Raw genomic sequence first — 25654 nt, forward strand, 5'->3', positions numbered from 1 at the left:
ATTTTTTAGGAACTGGATACAGCTAATATTTGAAAAGATGTAAATACAGCTGAAGTGTTTAATAATATGTTTTCCAAATCTCCAGACAGAAAAATCCATTCTGTTTCTTAAAAGTAGGTAATGATATTAAAGAAATCTGTCAGTGTAAACTGTTGGCATGCTCTGTAGTTGCATGCAGAGGGAACTATGGATGTGTAGTCCTTAACTTAGTTGATTGTGGGCACCACTGGTAAACTAACGGGGGTATGCAACTGACAGATACTTATTATTTCTGTACATAAATGACTGGTCTGTAGCATTTTGGTTGGTTGGGTTTGGGGGGTTTAAGTTTTGGTGGAGTTTTGGATTTTGTTTTCCAAGACAGGGTGTCTTTATGTAGCTCTGGCTGTCCTGAGGTCACTATGTAGACCAGGTTGGCCTTAAACTCACAGAGATCCACCCTCCTTTCTCTTACCATTGCTATGGCTATTTTTTAAAGCCTTGAGATGTGAAACAAATAGCACTCTCTCTACTTTGTGTGTGTGTGTGTGTGTGTGTGTGTGTGTGTGTGTGTGTGTGCGCGCGCGCGTGCGTGCGCGTATAAAAATTTCTGTCTGCTTTCAAAGTTAAATACATGCTTAGCCTATGATTTGAGAATTTTTATTCCAAGATTTATAGTGAAAGAAGAGAATATGTAGGTAGGTGTGCTGGCTCAAGCTTATAATCCCAATACTTGGATAATTTTGGAGGATTGCCATGATTTCTAGACCAGCCAAGGTTATAGAGTGAATTCTAAGCTAGCCTGGGCCACAGAGAGAGACCCTATCTCAAAATAGCTGTCAAGTGAATCTCTCTAAGTTGAAGCCTGGTCTGTACACCAAGTTCCTGGCCCACCAAGGCTACATAGTGAGACCCTGCCTCAAACAAAGAACTTGATGATAGAAAGCGTATGTTAGGACCTGGATAGGTATGTGTTGCAGTTTTGTCCATAATAACTCCAATCTGGGAGTAACCAAAATGTTTGTCAAAAGTGATTAGGTAAATAAATGTTATGTATGCAGTAGAATTCAGCAGCAAAAGGGGACAAAGAATTAAGCAATCACAACAGTAAGGATGAATCCAAATGATAAAAAGTATAAACTGTGTATATATAGTTCTTCGTGTTGGTACTAAAAGAAAACAGACCATTGGTTGTCTGGAGCCCAGGAAGAATAAGGGGTTGATTGCCTGCAAGAGGAAAGTGAGGGAGAGAGAAGAAAGGCTGGAATACTGAAAATACTTCACGTCTTCATCACCATGGTTATGTGGCTCTGTAAGGTGTATATTGTTCTCTATAAAAATTCACCCAGTACATCTTTTTGACACTGTTTAATACCATAGCTTTTAAAATGGTTTGTTTAATACAAGAAACTATCCCAACGCTTTGGAACAAAGGAAGAGCAGGAAAGATCTTAAATATGAACTATAAAACAGTTGAACCCCTCAAAAAGTAGGCTTGCCAATGCTTCACATCTGTAGCAGTGATCCAGAATAGACTAGTCCACCTACACATATGAGAAGGCAGGATAGGTGGTGTGACCCCTGAGTGGGCTGTACTTGGGCTTGGGGCTCAGGTACACAGATGTTTTACCTACAGTCACCTGGAGTGCTGAGTCTTACTGTTAAAAGCCTGTTAAGTGGGGGAATCACCTTTTAGAAATTGAGACACTAGGCTAGGGAGATGACTCAGTGGCTGAGAACACTCACTGCACAAGTCTGAGGACCTGGGTTCAGATCTCAGCACCCATTGACCATGCACCTCTAACACCAATTCATCCTGGAGGGATCACAGGAGCTGGCTGGCCAGCCAGCTTAACAAAAACCAGGAAATTTCACATTCAGCAAGAGACCCTGTCTCAAGGAATAAGGCAGAGAGTAATAGAAGGGCACCCATCATGGTGGTGTTGCCTCTGCGTGAACACAGACACACACACACACCTACAAACATACATGCATATTACACTCATGCACACACACCCAACAATAAACAAATAAACAAAAATACCTATATAACAATGCATGATTAAGTTAAATGTCTGATCTAGAATGAAGGCTTTTCTTTTAGTTGGATTTTCTTGCTTAAGTATATATGTAATGTATGTATCCTCTGCAGTTCCCAGTATGCTCAAGAGGCTTAAGGCAGAGGATCACAAGGTTCACAGCAGCCCAGGTTAAATGGCAAGTCCCTGTCCAGAAAAGATGTTACACAATAAAGAGCAGCAAATATGTAAAGACACTTGGCAAAGCAGCCTTGATATAGAATCCTCAGATTATGATTTACTTCCAGCTGTTACAGTTCTACCCTGAGGAATAGGAACAAACTTATTAGCTGCATGCTTTTATCACAGCTCAGAAGCCAGTTCTCTCCTTGCACTGTATGGATCCCATAGTTCAAACTTGAGTCACAAGCTTGCCTTTAGTATTTCACGCCACCTCACAAGCACCCCTTCTGAGCTAGGTGATAATTAAAGAAGGAACTTAAACCTAAGGAAGAAACTAAGGGTGCACACATAGATTCTATCGGTTCTGTAGTTTACAAGATACCATTGCTGTCTGGCTACCTCATCCACCTTAGAGCCAAGAAACACATGGATTTAGGACAGTCATTCAGGTAGTGATGCCGTGAGGTATACAGTTGATCCTGCCGGGTTAATCAAGCTGTTATAATTTGTACATGTGAAATTCTCCGAGACCTGGATAAACTTATTTTTTGTGTGTTTTATTCCTGGTAGTCATGAGGTATGTATCTTTACAGTAATGAAGTCAGAGGTGATTTTCTCAGACAGACTGAAGAAGAGCCCCTGAAGGGATCACTGGCAGGCTTACAAAGCTCAGAGTTTGTTGCATTTCAGTAATGTTTGAGGGTAACATGAGAAAACAATCACAAAGTTATAGAATCTTTTCAGATACAGAAGATCGTAGATACTCAAGGTACCTTTAAGACAGTGAAGACTATGGCAGAATACCAAGGTTGGTTTATGACTTCCACATGCAGAGAGAGAGAAAGAGAGAACGAGAGAGAGAGAGACACAGAGACAGAGAGAGAGAGACAGAGAGGAGAGAGAGACAGAGACAAAGACAGACAGAGAGACAGACAGAGACAGAGAGAGGAGGGGATGGATGGAGGGAGGAGAGGAGAGAGAACAGAAAATATCATCAGTTGTTTGAAGGTTAAGAATATAAAGCTGACCTTGTGCATCTATGAAGGGTTCTTGGTGCTGGCTACAGAACTGGAACTTGATAGCCAAGAAGACTTATATGTATGTCAATTTTTGAAGAAAGTATTTTCATTTATATTATTTATTTTATGTTTTACTTCCATGATCCTTGTATTAATAAACCTAAGTATATACTATTGTATATATAGATATTATAGATAATATATAATATATATTATATATATTATATATATATATAATCTTTAGAAAGTATCCTCAAATTTAAATTGCCTCAGTTTGTGGCTTTGATACTTGTAAATGTTTGTGTTTTATTAACATCTGGATAAAAACACTGTGTTAGGAAGTACTGTGCTCACTTCTTCCCCTGAGAGCTGGTGAAAGTGTCACGGTCTACATGAACTGCTCTCTGTCAGGTGTGATAAACAGTATGGACAGTGATCAAAGCCAGCAATAGTTAATCCGTGCAATCTTCACCTTGATAGATGGTACATCTGCTGTGGGCTGAGTGCCAGGGTTTTAAAGCAACTCCTCTAGACAGTAGATTAATGGCCAGTCTGTCCACTCCTTAGGTGGTCCTTTCATTCCAAATTGCTTTCACACTGGTGGCGAGCACTGTGCTGTTAACATAGGAGTGTTCGAAGTTTGTCCAGCTACATACACCTGCTAGAGTTGCTGCTGAGTAGGAAAGCCTTCGGGAGAGTTTAACCTCCTTAGTCTTCAGTGATTCTCCCATTCCCGAATGTAAACTGTCCTGGGAGCAAAGAGAAGCAAAGCGGACTTTGCAGAACTCATTTTCAGCCTGAAACTGAAAGTGTTGATGAACAGAGTTTCAGAAAATTGCACATTCTTATACAATCAACAGTACATTCTTGGTCTTTCAGAATTTTTACCCAGCAAATGGGCGCTGAAGGGCCTTTTACAGTTTATTTGCTTTAGCTTTACCTGTTTGTATGACATAGCATCCCTTTGCCCAAACCCTTGCTCTTCCTGAGCTTGGATCTCCTTACCCCACTCCTTCAGGCACTTTCAAGTGCCATCAAGGAAAGCCGCCTGGAGGAAGCCTCCCAAACCCTAGCAGCCTCTCTCCAACCCCTGCTCCAATGGGTTAGCTCAACACCTGCCATTACTCTACTTGTTTCTTCTCTTCCACCCGTTAGAACGGAAGTCCAGTGATGACTAGGATGCTCTCTGTTCCTTGCTGCTGTCTCCCAGCAGTGCCATTCTCATAAAGCAGGCACATACAGCTTGTTACCATGAGCCAGGTCCTGTGCTACTGTGTTAGAGATAGTCAAGAAAGACCCTCTGGCCGACCTGTTGGACTGAGATCTTTAGGATCATATTCTCAAATGGAAATGTCAATACAAAACTGAATACAAACACTCTAAAGTCACATTTAGTGGGGGGTGGGGGTGCACGCACGCATTCAAGTTTTTGTGTCTGTGTCACACTGGACCCAGGCCCAGTTCCCAGCATCCACATGGCAGGCAGCTCCTAACAGTCTGTAACTATAGTTTCAAGGCCTCCAGCACCCTCTTATCTCTTTCAGCAGCAGGAAGACAGTAGTGCACACTCAGACACTCAGGCAAAACATTCTTTGTATGGTATTTTAAAAAAATACTTACACAATAACTTCTGAGAGAAGAGTTTATTTTATGTATATGGGTGTTTTGTCCACATATTTTCCATGTACCACATGCATAAACTACCCATGAAGGTCAAAAGAGAGCTTCACATCCCTTAGAACCACTTGGGTGCTCAAACCAAATCTAGATTCTCACAATAGTTCTCAACTCCTTGAGTCACATATCAGATAGCCTGCATATCAGATGTTTACAGTTCATAACAGTAGCAAAAGTACAGTTGTGAAGTAGCAACGAAATAATTTTATGATTGAGGGTTATTACAGCATGAGGAACTGTATTAAAGGGTCACAGCATTAGGAAGCATTAGGAAGGCTAAGAACCACTGCTCTGGTAGAGTCTGCAAGAGAGCAAGTGCTTTGAACCCCGTGATAAACTTTCACCAATATTAACAAATAATCTAGAAGTGAAGGAAGGTACATTAACAATACTTTGACTCAAAGGACAGTGCTACAGATAGCCAGGTGCAGACATGGAGTGCTCTCACAGCAGTTCATGTGGATTCAGATGAAATGCACTCATTTCTTAAACAAAACTAACAAGACATCGTATCTAATGATGAACAGCCTCTATCAGAAGCCTAGAAATCACTATCCCAAACTTTCCACAAAGAGACATTCAAGTGCAGATGGGTTCACTGGATTAAAAAGGGGGTAGTGCCAAACTTCTACAAGCCCTTCAGAAACCCAAGACAAAAGAAAGCAAGCCCAGAGTGTTCCTGGTAACTAAAACCTGGGAAAGAACTGCCAAGAAGTAAATTTTAGTCCTATTCTCATGAGCCAAAATGTAGAAGCACTTACCAGAAAAGGCAAACCAATCCCTATGTGAAGTGCAGAATGAGGTCGAGATATAAATACCAGTGAGCTCTGAAGGTAAGAAATCAGTTCATGCAGTCCAACAAATGACATAGTAACAGAGCAGAAGAGGCCATGTGTACATATGCTGTTTCTATATTGACCTTTGGCTTTTTGAGACAGCTCTTATGTAACACCCAGCCTGGCTATGAACTCCTGATCCTCCTGCCTTCACCTCTAAATGCCACAGATCCAAATGCATGCACACCATACCCAGATAATCATGTCAGTATACACAAGGCACTTAACCAAATGAATCATTGTTAAAAGTTAGTGAAATAGGAAAACAATTTCCAAAATAGGAAAACATTCTGATAAAGAGCATTTACAAAAGCTTAGAAAGGCTGGGGCATGGCTCAGGAACTCACATGCTAAACTGCATCAGACTTTGAGTTCAGTCCACAGCACCAAGAAACTAAAAGGCAAACCTAGCATCTTGCTTGAGAGGTGAGGGATCCTGAGGGCCTTCCCCACAGAATCAGAAGCAAGGCAAGGAGGTATGTTTTTAACTCTTGTGTTCGGCATCTTGCTAGACATTCCAGTGATAGCAGCCATTCAAGAAGAGAAAAATAAATAAAAGCATACTTGAAAAGGTTAGAATGGAAGAAGTCAAATCTGGCTTTTATCTCCAGCTGACACAAGTCCACAAAAAAAGGAACCATCAACAAAAGCACAGCCCATTCAAACAAGTGAGGTTAAAGTGGGCCCCAGATAGAAGAAATTAAGTAGAAATTAAGTAGATTCCTGTGGTAGAAGTAGTTATAAAGTCAGTTCCACTTAGGACAATATGAACTAATAAGTTTAACAGAAGCCTTGCCCTGAAACGTCAAAGTGTTGCCGTAGGATCTGGAAAGCTGATTCAGCATTAAGAACACGTGTTCCTCTCACAGAGGACTAGGGATTAGTTCCCAGCAACCACTTGATGGCTCACAACCATCCATAACTCCAGTTCCGGGGGATTCAACCCCTTCTGACCTCCATGGGCACCAAGAAGCCATGTAGTACACATACAAATATACAGGCAAAACACTCATAAATAAATCTCTTTTAAAAAACAAAGAAAGTATTGCTGATAAAACACAAGAAGGTATAGATAAGTACAGATGCAGAATGTCAATGGAGTCTGAATGCGTCGAGACAAACCACCTCAAGTTCAAATGACAAGCAGATATTTTTATAGAAACTGACAAAATGATTTTTGAAATGTATGTGTGGGTTACCTACCATGCACAAAGCTCTGAGTTCTGATCCCCAATACAGCAAAAAGAAGGCTTAATTTTAAAAATTAAAAATAAGTGTACACGTCAAAGTAAAGAGCTGGAATATGTGAGTCTTGAGAAACAGAAACAAATTGTGCTCGAACAACTGATGTGTATAAAAAAAATTAGCCAGACACAAAAATAGTTAAACTTCTGAGTTGAAAATATTATCAGATATCTTCATAATCTAGCGGGGAGGCAGAGTCATTTGGTTTGGTGTGATATGGTGTGGTTCTTGTGTTTTTGCTCACAGTTTGGGGGGATGCAACTCCAAGGTCTCCTCCATGATAGGCAAATGCTCTACCACTGAACTTCAGCCCCAGCCCAATGCCGTCTCTTAGGGCACTGAACGCAGTATCCACAAAAAGCAACCATGATGACTTCTCTTCACCACAATGAAACATTTGTGCTGAAGAATGCCATGGGGATTATAACCAGGCATATGGGTTCATATCTCTAATACTGATGCTTCAGAGGCCGAAGCAAGAGGACCTCAGGTCCAAGGCCAGCCCAGGATACATGGTGAGAAAATAAATATACGGGCAGGGAAGAGATTGGGAATAGAATATTTCCAGACACTTATCTAACAAAGAAACTGTATCTAAAATGTATAATGAAGTTTCACAGGTTGGTAACTTTTTTTATGGTAAGACTATACTTAACATTTTACAAGAAAAAAAGGACACAAATGAGTAATAAGCATGGGGAAAGGTATCACTAACATTAAGGAAATGCAAGTTTAAAAGCCATGGTGATACATACTATACTCCCAAGAGAATAGCAGCTATTAAGAGGTCCATGACAGCAAATGCTCCAGAGGGCCAGGCATGCAAGCCTTTACTCTCACACTTAGGAGGCAGAGGCTCCAGAGGGCCAGGCATGCAAGCATGCAAGCCTTTACTCTCACACTTAGGAGGCAGAGGCTCTAGAGGGCCAGGCATGCAAGCCTTTACTCTCACACTTAGGAGGCAGAGGCTCCAGAGGGCCAGGCATACAAGCCTTTACTCTCACACTTAGGGGGCAGAGGCAGGTGGATCTCTGTGAATTCAAGCCTGGTCTACAGAGCAAGTTCCAAGGTAGCCAGGGCTTCAGTTCACTTTGTAAAAGTAAACTTTGACCATTGTAGTTTTGTTTTAAATAAAGTTCAACAGTCCAGTTACCCTGCTGCATATTTAGTCAAGGAAAAATTAAATCAGTATCCATTAAATTAGCTGTACAAAAAAATGATCGTGACAGTTTGATTCATAATAGCCAAAATAGCAGACAAGGACCACTAAGCAGATAAATAGTTGAATAGTGTAGTCAGACTGTGACACAACTCACCAGTGACTAGAAACAAGCCACACTGAAAGAAAAAAGGCACATGCAAAACAATATTCATTATTCAGTTCCACTTGAAAACTAGGTGGACTTAATTAGAGAAAAAAACTAGAACTGCTTCCAGGGACATTCGGGAAGACCAGATGGGGTACAATAAGAACTGCTACCAAGTGGACAAGGCTAGGATCTGCATTTTAACATATGTAAATAGTAACCTAGCAGAAACACCAGGTGAAGCATTGGCAAGCTAGCTGCTCCTGCCTGAGGTTGAGTGCTGCTTCCTGGGTAGTCTTGTAGAAGGCTCTTCTCTTTGTGGGATTATGCTCATTCTTGCATGAAAGAAGTGATGGTGTTGAGCAAAGGGAGGACTAGAAAATGTGAGTGTGAAGCCCCGCACTGCCATTGGGTTTTAAAGATAGACCCAAAAGGTGAAGCCAATGTAGAGGTTTCAGTTGTTTTTCTTGAGTCAGGAGGGACATTGAGCTCTGAGGGAGGGAGGGAGGGAGGGATTTAGAGAACCCACCATGTGCCATTTGTCTAAACAAACATAGAAGGAGGTGCTGAGTGTGGATTGATGATAGTGATTTAATGTCAGCAGCTTGTAAATCACTAACAAATCACATAGAAAAAGTCCTGACGCTTTCTTTCCTAATTGATTTAAGCCATAGTTTGAGATTTTGTACACATCTCATTTTTTAAAAATCCTTTTCTTTTAATTTGCTTTCCATCTGAAGACTGGTACAAATGACTCTGAAAGGTAGGTAGGTTATTTAACATACTCAGTTTTAAGAAACTGTTTTATTTTTGTAATTAACAAAAAATTTAAGTCAATGTGTTACAGATAAAAGGAAGGGTGTTTATAGAAAAGCCTTGCGTGCAGTATGTATTTTGCATTGTTGCTGTAAACTCTCAGTGGTGTAAGAAACAAGCCTGAATAAAAATCACTGAGAGGAAGACGAGGCACAACGCCTCACAGCCTTAGAGCCTGTCTGTTGGAGGAGCTGCTGCTGAGCAGGAGACTCTGGCCATTGCGGCCTTTCCGTCTCTTCCCCTGTAGTCTTACGTGGCCAGTCAGCCCACAGACAACAGGCAGATGTCCTGTAATTACAACTTAGCATCTGTTCTTGGGTTATTTTGAAAACTCCATTAGACAGACTTGTAAAGTTGTGTCTGTAATCTTTTCAGCTGCAGAAGATTTTAAGTAAGCAAGATGGCTTCAAGACAGTGAAGACTAACGAGACAGAATATCAGGTATGTAAGTAAACATTTCCAAACACATGGTTATGGTAATAGCTGTCATCTTCCCAGGTCATTGTGGGATTTATGAAGAATTTGGTGCCTCGGCACACACCTACTAAGCTGCAAAGGCATATGCAGATGTCCTGCCAGTGCCCCACTCCCACCCCAGCCCTGGGCAGTGAGTGTTAGGCAGTGAGTGTTATGGTGTTCCTATGGATATGTGGAGGTCTGTTTTCTTTTGTTTTTCTTTGAGACAAGGTCTTACTCTGTAGCTCAGGCCAACCTTGAACTTGTAGCAATCCTGTCAGCCTCCCTAGCACAAGGGTTACAGCTATGTCACAGCCACACAGTTTGATTTTTGTTCTTATATTAGCAATAGTATACTGTGTATTGTTCCACATTTATCATTTTTATAGTATATCTAAAGACTACATCTTAATTTGTGTGGCAGTGGGGGAGGGGTGTGTGTGCACACAGCACAGGTGTGGAGAGCAGATACAACTTCAGGTGTCTCTCCCTGCTGGCCTTGGTTAGGATCTCGTGTCTCAGCTCCCACCTCCACACTGAGCACTGAGATTACAAACAGGTGCTGCTGCTGCTTCTGACTCTGTAAGTTCTGAGACTTTAAGCTCAGGCCTCACACTTGTGTGGTAAGTGCTTTCCACACCAAGCCAGCTCCCTAGCTCAGAATCTCATTCTCATTGTGGCTTCAGAGTACATTGTTGGATGGCTGTAATATTTATGCTGTCATTCATCTTTTGGGAAATATTTAACATATCTATCATTTCATAGTTCATACGGCTACAAGGAATAACACTGGGATTATACTATTTTATATACATATGACTATATTTTTACTAATGACATACCAGAAATTCAAATTGCTGGATCTAAGAGTGTGACTATTGATAAGGTTATCAAACTGTGACAAATATTAACCAGTATATTATATGGGACACAAATGAGTTTTCAGTCCTACCAGTTGTGTATACCAATAGATCTCAACTGACAACATTCTATTAATTGTAACTCCATCTTGTGAGACTTTCTTAAACTTTTGAATCACTCCATCTTTAGAACATATCAATTTCAAATTGTATACATTATTAAAAATCACAGCCTCTGTCAGGAACACTCAGGAGGAAGCAAAGGCAGGTGGATCTCTGTGGGTTCAAGGCCAGCCTAGACTACAAAGCAAGTTCTAGGCCAGCCAAGGTTAGATAATGAGATCTTCTCAAAACTAAGACACCTCCCTCCATCGGTAGCATGTGAAGCATTGTGTGTCTAGACAACACAATGAAAGAGGGATTTTAAATTATTTATTATCTATATGGGGTTCTGCATGCATATATGCCTGCATGCCAAAATTGGGAATCAGATCCCAGTGGTCGTAAGCCACCATGTGGTTGCTGGGAATTGAACTCAGAACCTCTGGAAGAGCAGCCAGTGCTCTTAACCTCTGAGCCATCTCTCCAATCCATGGAAGAGAATTTAATATCTGATACCAAAGTTGTCTTTTTAAAAAGAAATTTTTATTTTAATTGAGTTCAGCCTGGAGGGTTGCTCATTTGGTAAAGCATTTGTATTGGAAGCCCAAGGACACGAACTCAGTCCCCAGAACCCTTACAGAGGCTAGAGTCAGTAGTGCATGCTTATAATCCCAGCAAGGGAAGGCAGACAGGAGTATCCTTAGGGTTCTCTGGCAAGCTAATCTAACTTAATTGGTAAACTCTGGGCCACTGAGAGACCTTGTTTCCAAATAGGTGGACCATATCCTGACATATGACACCTAAGGTGACACACACACAAACACTCACACATACACACACACACACACACACACACACACAGTTAAAAATAACAATAATTAAGAGGTAGGGAAATGGCTCAGTGCCTAAAGCACTTGTATGCAACCCTAAGAACTGAACTTATATAGATGCTGGGTACCTGGAGGGGCCTCGGTGATCAAAGCTCTGCAGATACAGGGGTTCTGACAGCTCAGGGCCCAGATAGAGACCCTGCGTCAGTGCAGTGGAAAGTAATCAAAAAGGATTTCCTTCCTACATCAGGCTTGGGCTTCCACACATGCACAGCAAATACACCTGTGTCCATACATGTGAATGTACATACACACATGCACACACCACACATACCAGAAGGCAGATATGTGTTAATACATAAATAAGAAACTCCTTGAAACAGGAATGGAAACTTAGAAATTAACTGTTTGCTTAGAACAAAATATATTTAAATTACTAAAATAGTGCTACACTCCAGAAATCTCAGAATTCAGGACTCCAATAGATTTGTGAGTTCAAGGCCAGTTTTGGTAAATTTCCAACGCAAGACTTTACCTCAAGGGTGGCTCTGGGGCAGGGGAAGGGATGCTTGAGAGATAGCTCAGTAGTTAAAAGCACTGGCTGCTCTTCCAGAGTCCTGAGTTCAATTCCCAGCACCCACATGACGGCTCATAACCATAACTATAGGCCTATGAGAGTCAATACCCTCTTCTGGTGTACATACATGTATTCAGAACACCCGTATACATAAACAGATCTTTAAAAAAGGAAAATGAGCAAGGAGACTGAAGATGCAGCTCAGTGGTAGGACTTACATAGCATGCTTCAGTCCAGTGTGCACTGCCACATCAAAGAGGTTACCCTCACTACAGGAAACCCTCTCTCAAAAGAGCAAAAGCTAAAATAGACTTGTAAAGTGAAATCAGGGGCTCTAAGCAGATGTGGAGTCAGCCTGACTTAAATCTAAGTCTATTAGAAAAAAATTATCAGGGTGTCAAGAGAGGAGTTAGCAAATATGATCAAAATACTTGGCATGAAATTCTCAAGCCAGGTGTGGTGACAGAAACCTTTAGTCCCAGCACTCAGGAGAAGAGGCAGGTGAGTCTCTGAGTTCAAGGCCAGCCTGGTCTACAAAGCATGTTCCAGGACAACCAGGGCTGTTACACTGACAAACCCTGTCTTGGAAAGTAGGGAAGAAAAGAAAAAAAAAATTCTCAAAGAATTAATAAAAAAATTTTTGGCTACCATAAACTTATTATTTATGCTTTGACATTTGGTCTGATATTTGGCAAATGTCAAACATAGAAGCTATACTGAAGGAAATGTCAAAGAATAACATTCTGTCTAAAACCATAGACAGCTTACAGACTCCAAAATTAGTAACAATCATATTTTTATAAAGTTGAATTATTCTTTCATATTCCTGGGACAATCATAATAGCTACTATTAAATATCTCATCAGTAAATATTATCTAATTTTCTAATAAAAGAGTTTTCTGCCAGGCGGTGGTGGCACACACCTTTAATCCCAGCACTTGGGAGGCAGAGGCAGGCGGATTTCTGAGTTCAAGGCCAGCCTGGTCTACAGAGTGAGTTCCAGGACAGCCAGGGCTACACAGAGAAACCCTGTCTCAAAAAAAAAAAAAAAGAAAGAGTTTTCTTCTTAGCTTAAACTTGAGAACCTCTGGCCGTTTAGTTAATCAGGCCTCTCACCATTTAGCTGTTTAGTTGACTGCCTCTGTAATCCTGAGGCAGATGCCCTTAGCTTTGTTAGATCTGGAGAACCTTAGCACTATGGAAATTTGAATCTAAAAATTAAAATTTCTAGTTTATAACCAAACTGAGTGAAAGAGAGAATAAGGACGTTTTCACAGATAATGATATCTATGTGGCACTGGGCACCAGGGAGCCCTACAGGCGTTGTTTGCCTGAATTAGACAACCCCTATTTTAAACAGGTGGGTTCTGGAGAAAAGTTTTCTGAGGTGCTGACAGAACTCAATAATAACCCTGTCTGTACGGCCACTGAATTCGGGAGAAGTCAGCAGAGATGCCATGAGGACAGGGTTAGAGACAGAAGGAGCATTGGGCGTTAGACTGCAGACCAGCGTGCTGTGGCTGCAGAGCCAGCCTCTGGCAGCTGTATCAGAAGCACCTCAGGGAGCAGTGGAAGGCCAGATGAGGTAACGCACACCAGGGAGACGGGGTGGGCACCTTTAACTCTTTCTAGACTTTTTTTTTTTTTTTTTTACCCATTTAGTATGTTTTTTCCTGTTTAGGCATGTTCTTTCTGTTCCCAGTTTCTCTGGGGCTTACTGACCAAGGATATTAAGTGGAAGGGAGAGGAAATGTGTCCTGTTAGGCAAAAATAATAAGCAAATAGACTGCCCTCTTTCCCATCTTGTCCTACAGGACACACTTGTGGCTATTTCCCCACCCCCTGCCCACAGATTCTGTTTTTTTTTTTTTTTTTTTTTTTTTTTTTTTTTTTAATAGGAACCAACAGTGAAAGAGCCTGGAGTTAACACAACCCTTCAAGTGCGTTTCTTTGGAAAAAGAGGAGAAAAAAAACTTCATTATAAAGAATTTCGAAGGTAAACATAAAGATATTTATTTGGGAAATTTTGGTTGGTTAGTTGGTTGGTTGGTTGGCTGGTTGGTTTTGTTTTTCGAGACAGGGTTTCTCTGTGTAGCCCTGGCTGTCCTGGAACTCACTCTGTAGACCAGGCTGGCCTCGAACTCAAAAATCTGCCTGCCTCTGCCTCCCAAGTGCCGGGAATAAAGGTGTGTGTCACCACCACCCTGCTACATTGTTCTTAATACAGAACAAACCAGCCCAACAAGGATCATGCACTATATCCTGAGCACACTCTGCTGGAGCCAGCCCTGGCTGATCTCAGCTGGATCTACTCTGCACTGGAACTGATCTGAGATGTGGGGACTCAGCTCTGGTGTGCAGAGGCCCAGCAGTAAAAATGCACATCCCAGCAGCCATACTGTGAAAGCCCGAGAGCAGTACACAGGGAAGCAGACAGCTCCATGTCTCAGGCAGAGCCTGATGCTAACACTGACCTTAAGCAGTTCATTTGACTTCCCTCAACTCATTCCTTTGTAAAATTGGGCTAGTAATACATAGGTTATCTAATTAGTGTAGGTACTGACATAGTGGAGCCCTGCTTGCCCTCTCCTCCCTGAGATTACAAGAGCATGCCTTCCTGCAGCACTCTGTTAAACAGTCTTAAGACAGGTACTAAAAAGATCAGATGCACAGGAAAAGATGGACTTGGAAGACAGAGGACCTGCACCTTCCTCAGCTCACTGCTAAGTATTTATACACATATGTGCTGTTGTATGTCAGAACATGTCTCAAACACAAAGTGTAGTCCCTTTTGCAAGCTGTGTGATAAACATGCACCCACCCAGCTGCATTGCTCTGAGTGCTTGCTGATTTTACCCCAGGTGAGAAGCTGAGAGTAGATAGAAGAGAAAGGCCCCACTGAGGGCTGCAGCCCAGGAAGGTATTCAGGTTCTCATGTACGTTTTCCAGATGGTTTTCTTTAAAAGGCCCTCAGGTACAAGGAGAGATAAGTATTCTTCCCTTCCATAACTGCCCCCAGTGAGCAGAAGCGTGCTGTAACCAATACCCTTCAGAATAAGGCATTAGCTCTGATTTCTCTCCCATTCTCTCTGTCCAGTTGGTCACCAAATACTAATTCCCTTCTGCTGCTCTCTGGTTCTTCCACTTCTCCTCTTTACTCCTGCTGCACTTCCTTAGTCAGCCTTCCAACCTCTCACCTTCTTCCATCTCGGAAGACAGAGATGAGAAGAACAGCACAGCTCATTGTTGTGCCAGGTCTCTTTATTTGCTACATACTCATTTACATGGAAAGCATCTTTTGATAATCCTAATATGAATCAGATGAGAGGCGGAGGAGATGGCTCAGTCGGCTAAGTGCTTGCTTTATACACATGAGGACCTGAGTTTGCTCACCAGCAGCCATGTGTAAAAGCAGACATGGCAGCACATTCCTATAACTCTGGGGGGGCGGGGGGGGGCGCAGACTCAGAAGGGTTCCAGGATGTATTGCCAGCCAAACCCACAAAATCTGCAGACACACACTGACTCAGAAAATAAGATGGAAAAGAGACTGAGGTAGACACACACTAATATACCTGCACCTATATACTCACTAACACACACCCATACACACTCACCAACACACATGTACCCATACATACTAACACACACATACTCTCACACATGAACTAACACACATGCACCCATACACACAGACTAACACACATGTACCCATACACACAGACTAACACACATGCACCCATACACAGTTACTAACACACATGCACTCATACAGTTACTAACACATATGCACCCATACTCACATACTAACACACACACACACATGCACATACAGCACCCAAAAAAATAATTATTATTATCATAGTACACAATACAATAAAATGCAGTCAAACAAAAGGCAAAATATATCAGTAAAATCTCTCTTTATTCATTATTAATTCAACCCAAAATGCATCAAGAGTTAGACAAAATTCAAAATTCTGCTTTGACCTAGAAAGAAACAACATCAGAAAAACCTGTGCATCAGTACATTAAGTCAGTGTTGTAGGTAACAGGCTCCTTACAGAGACAGAAGCTTTCACCCATTCACCCCTCCACACTGCTGAAGTTTATGGGGAAAGTACAGATCCTAAAGCAAACTAATAGCAATGCTGGTTTTCTCCTACTGGAGAAACCCGTATGGATATATTCCACCCATTTTAAATTGTGATGTAACACACACAAAAATAAAATTATTTTTTAATTATATATATATATATGTATATATATACATATATATATATATATATATATGTATATATATATATTTAAAGGAGATTGAAGCACATGAAAATTTAGGATTCTCACAATGCTTCCACATGACTTGGGTAGTAAACCCTAGTGTGACCTTTCTAGATTCTTGTTCAAGAAAGTCAAAGTCAGCCTTACATCTGTTCAACTTGTACCTTCCCACAGAGCCATTGCTGTAACTTTGGTTAAGGAACTATGCTGTCTTTATTTTTATAAGGTGGAGGGAACGTTGAAACTATAGATTCACACTGTTGCCCAAAGGACTACAGTGTCATGTAGTTGTAGGCTTGCCATTCAAAGTCATTGTTTTTATTTTACAATGTTAAGATGCAATGCCACTAGCTGCTTATACCAATTTCTTATTTTAATATTTAGATTTATGGAAAATTTACAAACAGAAGTTCAAGAAATGGAATTCCTTCAGTTTTCTAAAGGTCTGAATTTCATGAGAAAAGAAGACTTTGCAGAGTGGCTACTTTTCTTTACTAACACCGAAAATAAAGACATTTACTGGAAAAATGTGAGAGAAAAGTTGTCAGTAGGAGAGGTTGGTATGCTTTTTCTTACATGTGTGATAGAAATGAAACAAACTAGTAATTTCAAATAACCAAGTAAATTAACTTCTAAAGTAACTCAGACTATCCTGTGTATACATTTTAAGTGAGAAAACATGATGTGTGTGTGATGCAAAATGATAATGTCCAAGCTAGCAATCCTGGGGTTTGTACATGTCTATCCTGCTTTCTGTTGCTGTGATAAAACACCATGCCTAAGGCAACTTATAAAGGAAAACACTTAATTTGGGCTTACGGTTTCAGAGAATTAGAGTCCATGGTGACAAAGTGTACTGGTCTGGCTGGTACAAAGTTGAGCAGTCCTCTGAGGGGGCAGTTAGGATTATAGGAAAGATGGAAAAGAAGACTCAGAGACAAAGGCTAGAAATCAGGAAAGGCTGTCCAGTCAGTACTGCAGCAGCCTCAAGTTTAATTCTCTTAGGCTTTATGTACTTTACAGTATCATCGAGGGAAACAAAGTTACAAGCCAGCAGAGACAATGGCTGACATACATTCAATATCTATACCCATCTGGAGGCCTCCCTCTTCCTCCCTGCCCCTTCCTCCAAAATTAACAGAACATTCAGCCCCTCCCTCGCCTTGAGCATCAAGTGTATCCCCTCTTGCCGTCCCATGTGTCAGCAGGCCAGGAAATCCACTCTGGCCTGACTTGACTCTGCCTCACAGACAGGCTTTCACAGAAGCAGGCAGAATGGCTCCTGACAGCAAAGAGAAGGCATGGAGTCAGGAACAGCTGAGAGCTCACATCTTAATCCAAAGGCAGGAGCCAGACAAGCACACTGGGAATGGCAGTCCTTTGAGACCTCAAAGTATGACACACCTCCTCCAATAAGCCACACCTCCTAACCCTTCACAAACAGTTCTATAAACTGTGTGTGAATTTTAAGTGGTGTTTGTTTTATTTTTGTTTGTTTTAAATAAGTTTCTTGCCATATTGTGTGAACTGATCTTATACTTGGGAGTTTCAAATGGTCTTTCACCTCAGCTGTGCCTGTTTCTATTCTTATATTAATTTGGATCCCCCAAAATTGCTTACATGGGAATCTACACATCCACACATAAGACATCAAGGGACTCTGCCCCCAGTTGGTTGTGATTGGTAAATAAAGATGCCAGCAGCCAATGGCTGGGCAGGGCAGACAGAGGCTGTAGCCCAAGTAAGTGGAGGGGGATGCTGTCCAGCTGGATCCAGGGCAGCAAAGATGAAATATAGGATTTAATAAATACTAACTCAGGATTATCAGAGGGAGGTGGATTAGCTAAATGGAGGTTAGGAAATGACCCAGCCATTGAGCTGTTTTAGACATATCAAAATATAAAATCTATGTGTGTGTCTTTCATTTAAGAACCCAGAACAGGGCAGATGGCAAGGAACGACCAGGGATCAGTTTAAATATTTAATTAGATACTACTATACTCAGCTTCCCAAAGCAGCTGAGACCCCACGCTCATTGTCTTTTTCCACCCTTTGTAATTTTATGTAAGCAAAATGTTTTTGGTGTGAACAAATATGTTTATATAAGATCTTAAAAGCTATTTCTACTTTTTAGATTATGAACCCTTTGTCTTTGTTTTGTATTTATTTATGAGTATGTCCGTGTGTGTGAGAGAGTGTGTAGTTGTATGAATCACATGTGTGCAAATGCTCACAGAGGCCAGAGGAGCATGTCAGATTCCTTGGAACTGGAGTTTCAGGAAGATGCAACCCACTCTATGTAGGTGCTGGGAATCAAACACAGCTCCTCTGCAAGAGCAGCCAATGTTAGTAACTACTAGGCTGTCTCTCCAGCCTTTAAACGCTATTCCTAATGAAAGGGAAAGAGAAAATATGGGTGATCCTTTTCCTCCTCTGGAGACAAGGTATCACAGTGCAGTACAGTCAGGCCTTGAATTCCTGATTCTCCTGCCTCAGTCTCCAATGTGCCACCACACCCAGAAAGGCAATGCCATTGATAATTGCAAAAGAAATACATGATTACAAATGAATTTAATTTTAAAATTTAAAAAAAAAAAATGTTTACAACGATGGTACATTTCTTTAATCCCAGCACTCCAGAGACAGAGGCAGATAGATGTTGAGTTCAAGACTAGCCTTGTCTACAGAGCAAGCTCCAGAACAGCCAGGGTTACACGGAGAAACCCTGTCTCTAAAAACAAAAATTTTAAAATTAAAAACAAGGAAAAGTTACAACCTTGCTTAGATACAAAGAAAACTTCTGTGATTCTAGAGATGTTTCTAGTATTAGAAAATAGGAACTCAGATGTTATGCACATAAATGTTTCTCCTGGACTGTGTCAGGTTGACAGCTGCAGCAAATTAGGATGTAATAGATTCTTTTCAAATCTGTGACTATGAAACACAAGAATCAGAGACTTTCTATTCAGTATCTGAGAGCTTTAAAGGCCAGTATGTTGATCACTATAAAGTATCTGAAACCTTTATCTGTTTCCAAATTATCCTGCACAATTTAATGGATGCTTACAGAAGATAATAGATTATTGGGTCAGAGCCAACAAACAAAAACCAACAACAAAAAAACTAATACTCATAACAGCAATAGCATGAGCATCCTGTTTGGGCTAGTTTCCCCTTGCCCATAATAGCTACTCTGAGAGTCCCAGAGGAAAGCTTCTGTGTGGTCATACACAGCCAAACCAATTAGTCTTTCAGAAGAGGCAGGAAGCAAGGTGTCCTGACCTTTGCTGCAGAAGGAAGCATTGTTTCCAGTGTGTGGCAGGAAGCAAAGTTGTCCTCTGTCTGGGGAAAACACTGTATATTCAAGGCTTCTCATGATACATACATCCTTGGAAAGATGTTCAGGAACCAAAAAAGGCAATTGTGCCTCTGTTGAAAAGATATTTTTAAGAAGTGTTGTCTCCCACAGCAAGAGGCCACCCGGCAGCCCTACAGCCCACCAGATATGTGGGAAAAAGATCTGTGCTGGATGATTTTGTATCAGCTTGACACAAGCAAAAGTTATCTGAGAGGAGGGAGCTTCAAGTAAGAAAATGCCTCCATGAGATCAGACTGTAGGCAAGCCTGTAGGGCATTTACTTAATTAATGATTGTTGGGGAAGGGCCCAGCCCATTATGGGTGTTGCCACCCTTGGGTTGGTGGTCCTGGGTTCTATAAGAAAGCAGACTGAGCAAACCGTGAGAACCAAGCAAGTAAGCAGCACCCCTTAGACGTCAGCCTTTCAGGAATACAGCCCACCCATGACCTCACTTTACTCCGCAGCCTCCTTACAAGAGGGCTAGAAGATTCTCATCTTCAGAATGAGAAAGGGAACTTGGACAGGTCCACACAGGCATGTGGACCCGCCTCAGCCCTAGAAGCTAGTCTTATTGTGTGTCTTCAATAGTTATCAACTTGCCTAGAGATGAGTTCATAAGCTTTAGGATAGAAGACTTACCACTAATACGATTTTGATGTATATATAAAATTGTAATTTTAAAACTTTTATTTTTATTAGAGCATTAGTCTGGACGAGTTCAAGTCCTTTTGCCATTTTACAACGCATTTGGAAGACTTTGCTATCGCTATGCAAATGTTTAGTTTAGCTCATCGACCTGTGAGGCTGGGTAAGATACAAATCATTTAATTTCTATTGTCTCTAAGTAGTTTCACTATTCAGTAGACGATGGTGATCAGGAGATGGTTAGCAGTGAGGTAATACTTCTTGGTTGTTCTCAATTCACTTACTCAAGAGTTACTTTATTTGCTTTTATTTTCTTGTTCTCAAAAAGGGGGAAGGAAGCGGGATTGACCGTGTTACTGGGAGCCATGATTAAGGTGAAATGACTCCCTTTGCTTCCGTGATTCGTCTTAGCTGAATGCAGGGTTTGAACACATTCCTGTGGGTATTTCTGTGTTTATGTCCCAATATATAGTGTGGATTAGGTCCACTTGAACTGAGTCACCTGCTTGATTGGCAGTTTCTTGTTTTGATTTTTAGCGGAGTTCAAGAGAGCTGTGAAGGTGGCGACTGGCCAAGAGCTCTCAGACAACCTTCTGGACACTGTCTTTAAGATCTTTGACCTGGACGGGGATGAGTGCCTCAGCCACGGCGAGTTTCTTGGGGTACTGAAAAACAGGATGCATCGAGGTTTATGGGTAAAACATCTTGAGTTTTGTTTTGTTTGTTTGTTTTTGGGTTTTTTTTGGGTTTTTTTTTCTTTTTTTGGTTTTTCAAGACAGGGTTTCTCTGTGTAGCCCTGGCTGTCCTGGAACTCACTCTGTAGACCAGGCTGGCCTCAAACTCAGAAATCCGCCTGCCTCTGCCTCCCAAGTGCTGGGGTCAAAGGCGTGCGCCACCACCACCCAGCTTGTTTTGTTTTTTAAACTGTGGTTTTTAACATCTTAGTAACAGTGATATTAAACCTAGAATTAGGGCAAATGTAATATGTTAAGTGGAATCTTAATCATTTATACCAGGATTATAAACTACAACAAAAACACTGAACTTTCTTTTACAAAGAATGATGTTTAGTATTTTCTTTGCTTTAAAAATAACCTGAGTCTGGGGAAACATCAGTTAGTGAGGACCTGAGTTCAACACCCAGACCCCATACATATAATAGGCATGGCGGCATGTGCTTGGTGGCAGTGCATAGAGTCTCAGTTCTGGGGAGACAGAGACAGTGGAGCTGTGGGGTTGCCAGCTCACCAGACTAGCCTGCTTTCTGAGCTTCAAGCCAGAAAATGACACCCAAGGCTATCCTCCCACCAAATATGTCACTGTACATATTTGTGCACATGCATGCACATACACTTTAGACATACATGCATACACACAAACTTGTATATTTGTGTGCACACATACACATACAAAAATCTGATTAAATTCAGAAATCAGCCTAGGGTCTGACTTTGGATCTGGCCTTGGACTCCATACCCATCTCCAGGTTCAAATCCTGCCCTCCTGGGTATTAATTAATGACAATTGAAAAGCCACTTAGTTCTGCTGTGCTTCAGATACCTCATCTATATAACTAAACTAATAGATTCTACCAACAATAGCTACATTGGGAACTACATAGAAAGCACACAGAATTCTCAGCACACATCATGGCTGCTCACAGTCATGTGCTGGGCTCTGACTGAGGGACAAGCAAAGCTCAGAATTTTGTTTGCATTAGCCTCTACACAGATAGTGGGGAGTTAGGATGAGAGACAGGAAAGAGGGGTAATCGAGAATGTGATGCATGTATTCATAACAACTTAGAACAAAATTCATCTACAAAAATTCCCACCGCACATGGAATCTGAGGGAAATTAATAGCCACAGTTTTCATTACATGCATTCAGCAGCATAGACCACCTTCAGCATTCTTCAGAGAAGTGTGGGAAGGCGACAAACAGGACTGTCAGGGGCACGGAGCTGAGCCTAGCCAGAACACCCATGACTGCTGATCTTTCTCTCCAATCACAGGTGTCACAGCAGCAGAGTGTGCAGGAATACTGGAAGTGCGTGAAGAAGGAAAGCATCAAGGGAGTAAAGGAAGCCTGGAAACAGGCTGCCAAGGGCCCCTTCTAAGGGAACGAGAAGATATAGTTCAGGATGCCAGATGCATTTTTTCAGAGAATTAGCTGTTTTTCTATACGTCTTTATTGAGTTGCTTTGAAGTGTAAAGATGCCATGTGCTCATTTCTGGTAATTTTGGAGGGATTGGGGGAGGTGAATAAGTGTGTGCCACAGTGGGAAGTCCAAGGCCAACCTGTGGGAGCCGGTTCTCTTGTCTACCATGGGAGTCCCAGTTGGAACTCAGGTCATGAGCTTTGGCATCAAGTGCCTTTGCCTGATAAAGCCATCTCACCTTCTCTGACTCCGTAATTTCTTGCTGAATTTTCATTACACAGAGTATTCCTTTATGAAAAGACACACTGCTCTGTTAAGGCCTGTGTGCAAAGTGTGCTTTCTGGAGGGTTAAACCAGTCAATCAGGGAAGGGACTTCACTTCCAAGACAAGCATTGGTCCCAGAAGCTGTAATGGCCTAGGGAGTAGCTGCAGTTAGACGCTCACTCCAGGGTTTCTTTGCTCCCTGCCTGTGAGTGACAGTGTCCTGTCTGGAAGCAGGATAAAGTATTTACGTTGATACAAAAAAAAAAAAGTTCTTTTTAAATGTTCCATGCTTTTGAAATATAAATACAGTGTCCTCTCCCAGACACATAGGTGAGGGGGCTCAGCCAGCATAGGATACAACTGGGTATCATATTTCCTAACAAGCAGCAGGCTGAGTTCCATCTCCAGCCACTCCTGCACACACAAATACACACATTCACACACATACAGTGATCATATCAAGGCTTTATAAGGTAAGGTACCTTGGGTTTGGGAAATATTCAATATGGTACTCTAAAGTAGTTTGCAATAAAATAAATATGAAATAATGGTATGTGGAAATGTATGTACATGTTTGTGTATGTGTATACAGGTGGGCACAAGTGTATGTGGAAGCCCCTGCTCCTGTTAATAACCCCAGGTTTCTGAAGTAATCACAATGAACCCATTAGTTCACCAAGCTAGACTTGGGTGATATTGATACTTTAGTCTGTCATCCATTTTTTTTTCAGATTTATTTATTTTATTTTATGTGTATAAGTATCTTACCTACACACATGTATGTATACCTTGTGTGTACCTATGGATAGTGAGACACTGTGTGGGTGCTAGGAACCAAACCCAGGTCCTTTGCAAGAACAGCAAGTGCTTTAAGTTTTTGAGCCATCTCTCCAGCACCCTGTCCTTTATCTGGTGAAATATTTGTCCATGTCTCCATGGAAACAGTGTCACAACAACCCAAAAATCATAAAACATTATGAGATTGGGGGGAGGGGGCTTGTTGTACTTTGGGTCTGGGGTTGTTTTGAGACAGGGTCTCACTATATTACTCTGCCTGGCCTAGACCTTAATATATAGTCCAGGATCTCCATTGAATTCACAGAGATACATCTGCCTCTGTCTCCCAAGCGCTGGGACTAAAAACATGACAGTGATGAATCTCAATTCCAAAAGGTTGGACACACCTGCAAGACCAATGGACTACAGTAGAGACCCCTCGCAGACGTGGTCAGATAATTTTCAGCAGGGCTGCCCAGAACATTAAATAAAGAAGCCACTTGTTTTTTCAACAAACTGTGCTAGGAAAACTAGATAGCCACATGAAAAAGAGTGAGGTTGAATCCTTACCTTTTACCATATGCAAAAAAAATCAACTCCAAATGCATCAGTGCACTAAATGGAAGAAAACAGAAAGCTTCATGACACTGGACCTATTTCTGGTGTCTAAGATACAATGCCAAAAGCACAAGAAAAGACAATAGAAAACAAGACAAAAATGATGCAAAGGGATCTTCCTCAGAGTTAGAACTTGTGCTCAAAAGACACTAGCAAGAAAGAGAAACCATAATTCTTACAATAGAGGAAATGGTTACAAATCATAGAGCCAAGGAGGACTAACATCTAGAAAATACAATTCCTACAACTTAGTAACAACTATTTAAAGCAGTCATGCTGGCTTATACCTGTAACCCCAGAACCTAGGAGGCAGAGGCAGGAGGACCATCAGTTAGAGAGCAGCAAGAACTTGTCATGCACACACAAGCAAAATTCGAAAACATGGACGAATGATTCTTTGAAGTTGTATAAGTGTATAAGTGGAACCACGCACCCGAGAAGACATGATGGCACCCTGGCTTCTCATGGTGCTAAGCCTCTCTGTAGACACCTCTGTCCTGCAGCTTTTGTGCCACCAAGATCAGTGCTCCATGGAAGACTGAAGTTGTACCCCCAGCTTGAGATGCAGCTTTGATCCCTCTCTGGACCACAGCTTTTGTGTGCTGACCCTGAGGAAATGCCTCCCAGATTACACCTCAGTGGTGCTGGTCTCTTACTAATCGCAGCTCCACCTAATTGGAAACCCCAGATTTTTAATTCAAAATGTCACAAAGATAGCTCTATAAGGTTTTTGCCTCCCTCTGGAACTTCACAAGCAGGCCTCTGTTGTCTGTCCTGCCCTCTGTATTCCTATCTTCCAAGCTCCCGTGACAACTCACTGAGCTTGAGGACTGAATTGTTTTCTAGCTCAAAACCCCAAATTCCTTCCCCAGTCCTTCCAAAAGCAGCATTGTCAGATCTGTGAGAACAGTACTCCACGATCCTGGTGCCAATCTCTCTTCTGCTTTGTTTCCTGTGCTGTGACAAACAACATGACTTAAATCAACTTGCAGAAGAAAGGGTTGAATTCAGCTTCCATGACCTACAGATCATAGTCCATCATGGAGGAGGCTTCTAAAGGCTTCACTATATCCTAACAGCACCAAGATGATAACCAAACCTTTAAACGTGTGAGTCTTTGGGGTGGGGGCGCATTTAAGATCCTAAGGACAGGAACCAGTGAGGCAGCTTAGCGGGTAAAAGCATTTGCTGCAGAGACTTGATACCATGGGTTTACTCTCTGGAACCACATACAGGACTGGATATGGTGACTCATCTCTGTAATGTCAGCATTCCTCCCTGAAATGGGAGGCAAAGACAGGATTTCACATATGTAACATATGAGAGACAGAGATCTTACCTAAAGTGAAGGAGAGAACTGGCTCCTACATATGTGTTTTGTTTGTTTTTTTCCAGACAGGGTCTCACTGGCTGTTCTAGAACTCAGTATTTTGACTAGGCTGGCTTGAATTTCACAGAGATCTACCTGCCTTTGCCTCCTGGGTGCTGGGATTAAAGACTCATGCTACACATTTATTTTTTAAGATAAAACTCTAATACAAATGAATTGCAAAAATAATAATAAAACAACATGTTACCAGTAGTTCAGGCACAATTATATTGAAAGTATGCTCCCAGATAACATTTCTGAAATACTAGAATAT

At 41.5% G+C, this 25654-nt stretch overlaps 1 protein-coding gene across 1 annotated transcript in view; it reads left to right on the plus strand.

Annotated features, from left to right (window-relative positions):
- Positions 1-23177, plus strand: part of Micu2 (mitochondrial calcium uptake 2) — a 79929-nt gene extending 56752 nt beyond the window's left edge. Inside the window, exons 7-12 of the mRNA XM_034497984.2 lie at positions 9456-9521; positions 13805-13902; positions 16572-16743; positions 20246-20354; positions 20729-20886; positions 22205-23177. Coding sequence (XP_034353875.1) covers positions 9456-9521; positions 13805-13902; positions 16572-16743; positions 20246-20354; positions 20729-20886; positions 22205-22309 — 708 coding nt within the window. The 3' untranslated portion in view covers positions 22310-23177. The remainder of the gene's footprint in view (positions 1-9455; positions 9522-13804; positions 13903-16571; positions 16744-20245; positions 20355-20728; positions 20887-22204) is intronic.
- The last annotated feature ends 2477 nt before the right edge of the window (positions 23178-25654 follow it).

Source organism: Arvicanthis niloticus, chromosome 3 (assembly GCF_011762505.2).
Source record: "Arvicanthis niloticus isolate mArvNil1 chromosome 3, mArvNil1.pat.X, whole genome shotgun sequence".
NCBI classification, from domain to species: Eukaryota; Metazoa; Chordata; class Mammalia; order Rodentia; family Muridae; genus Arvicanthis; species Arvicanthis niloticus.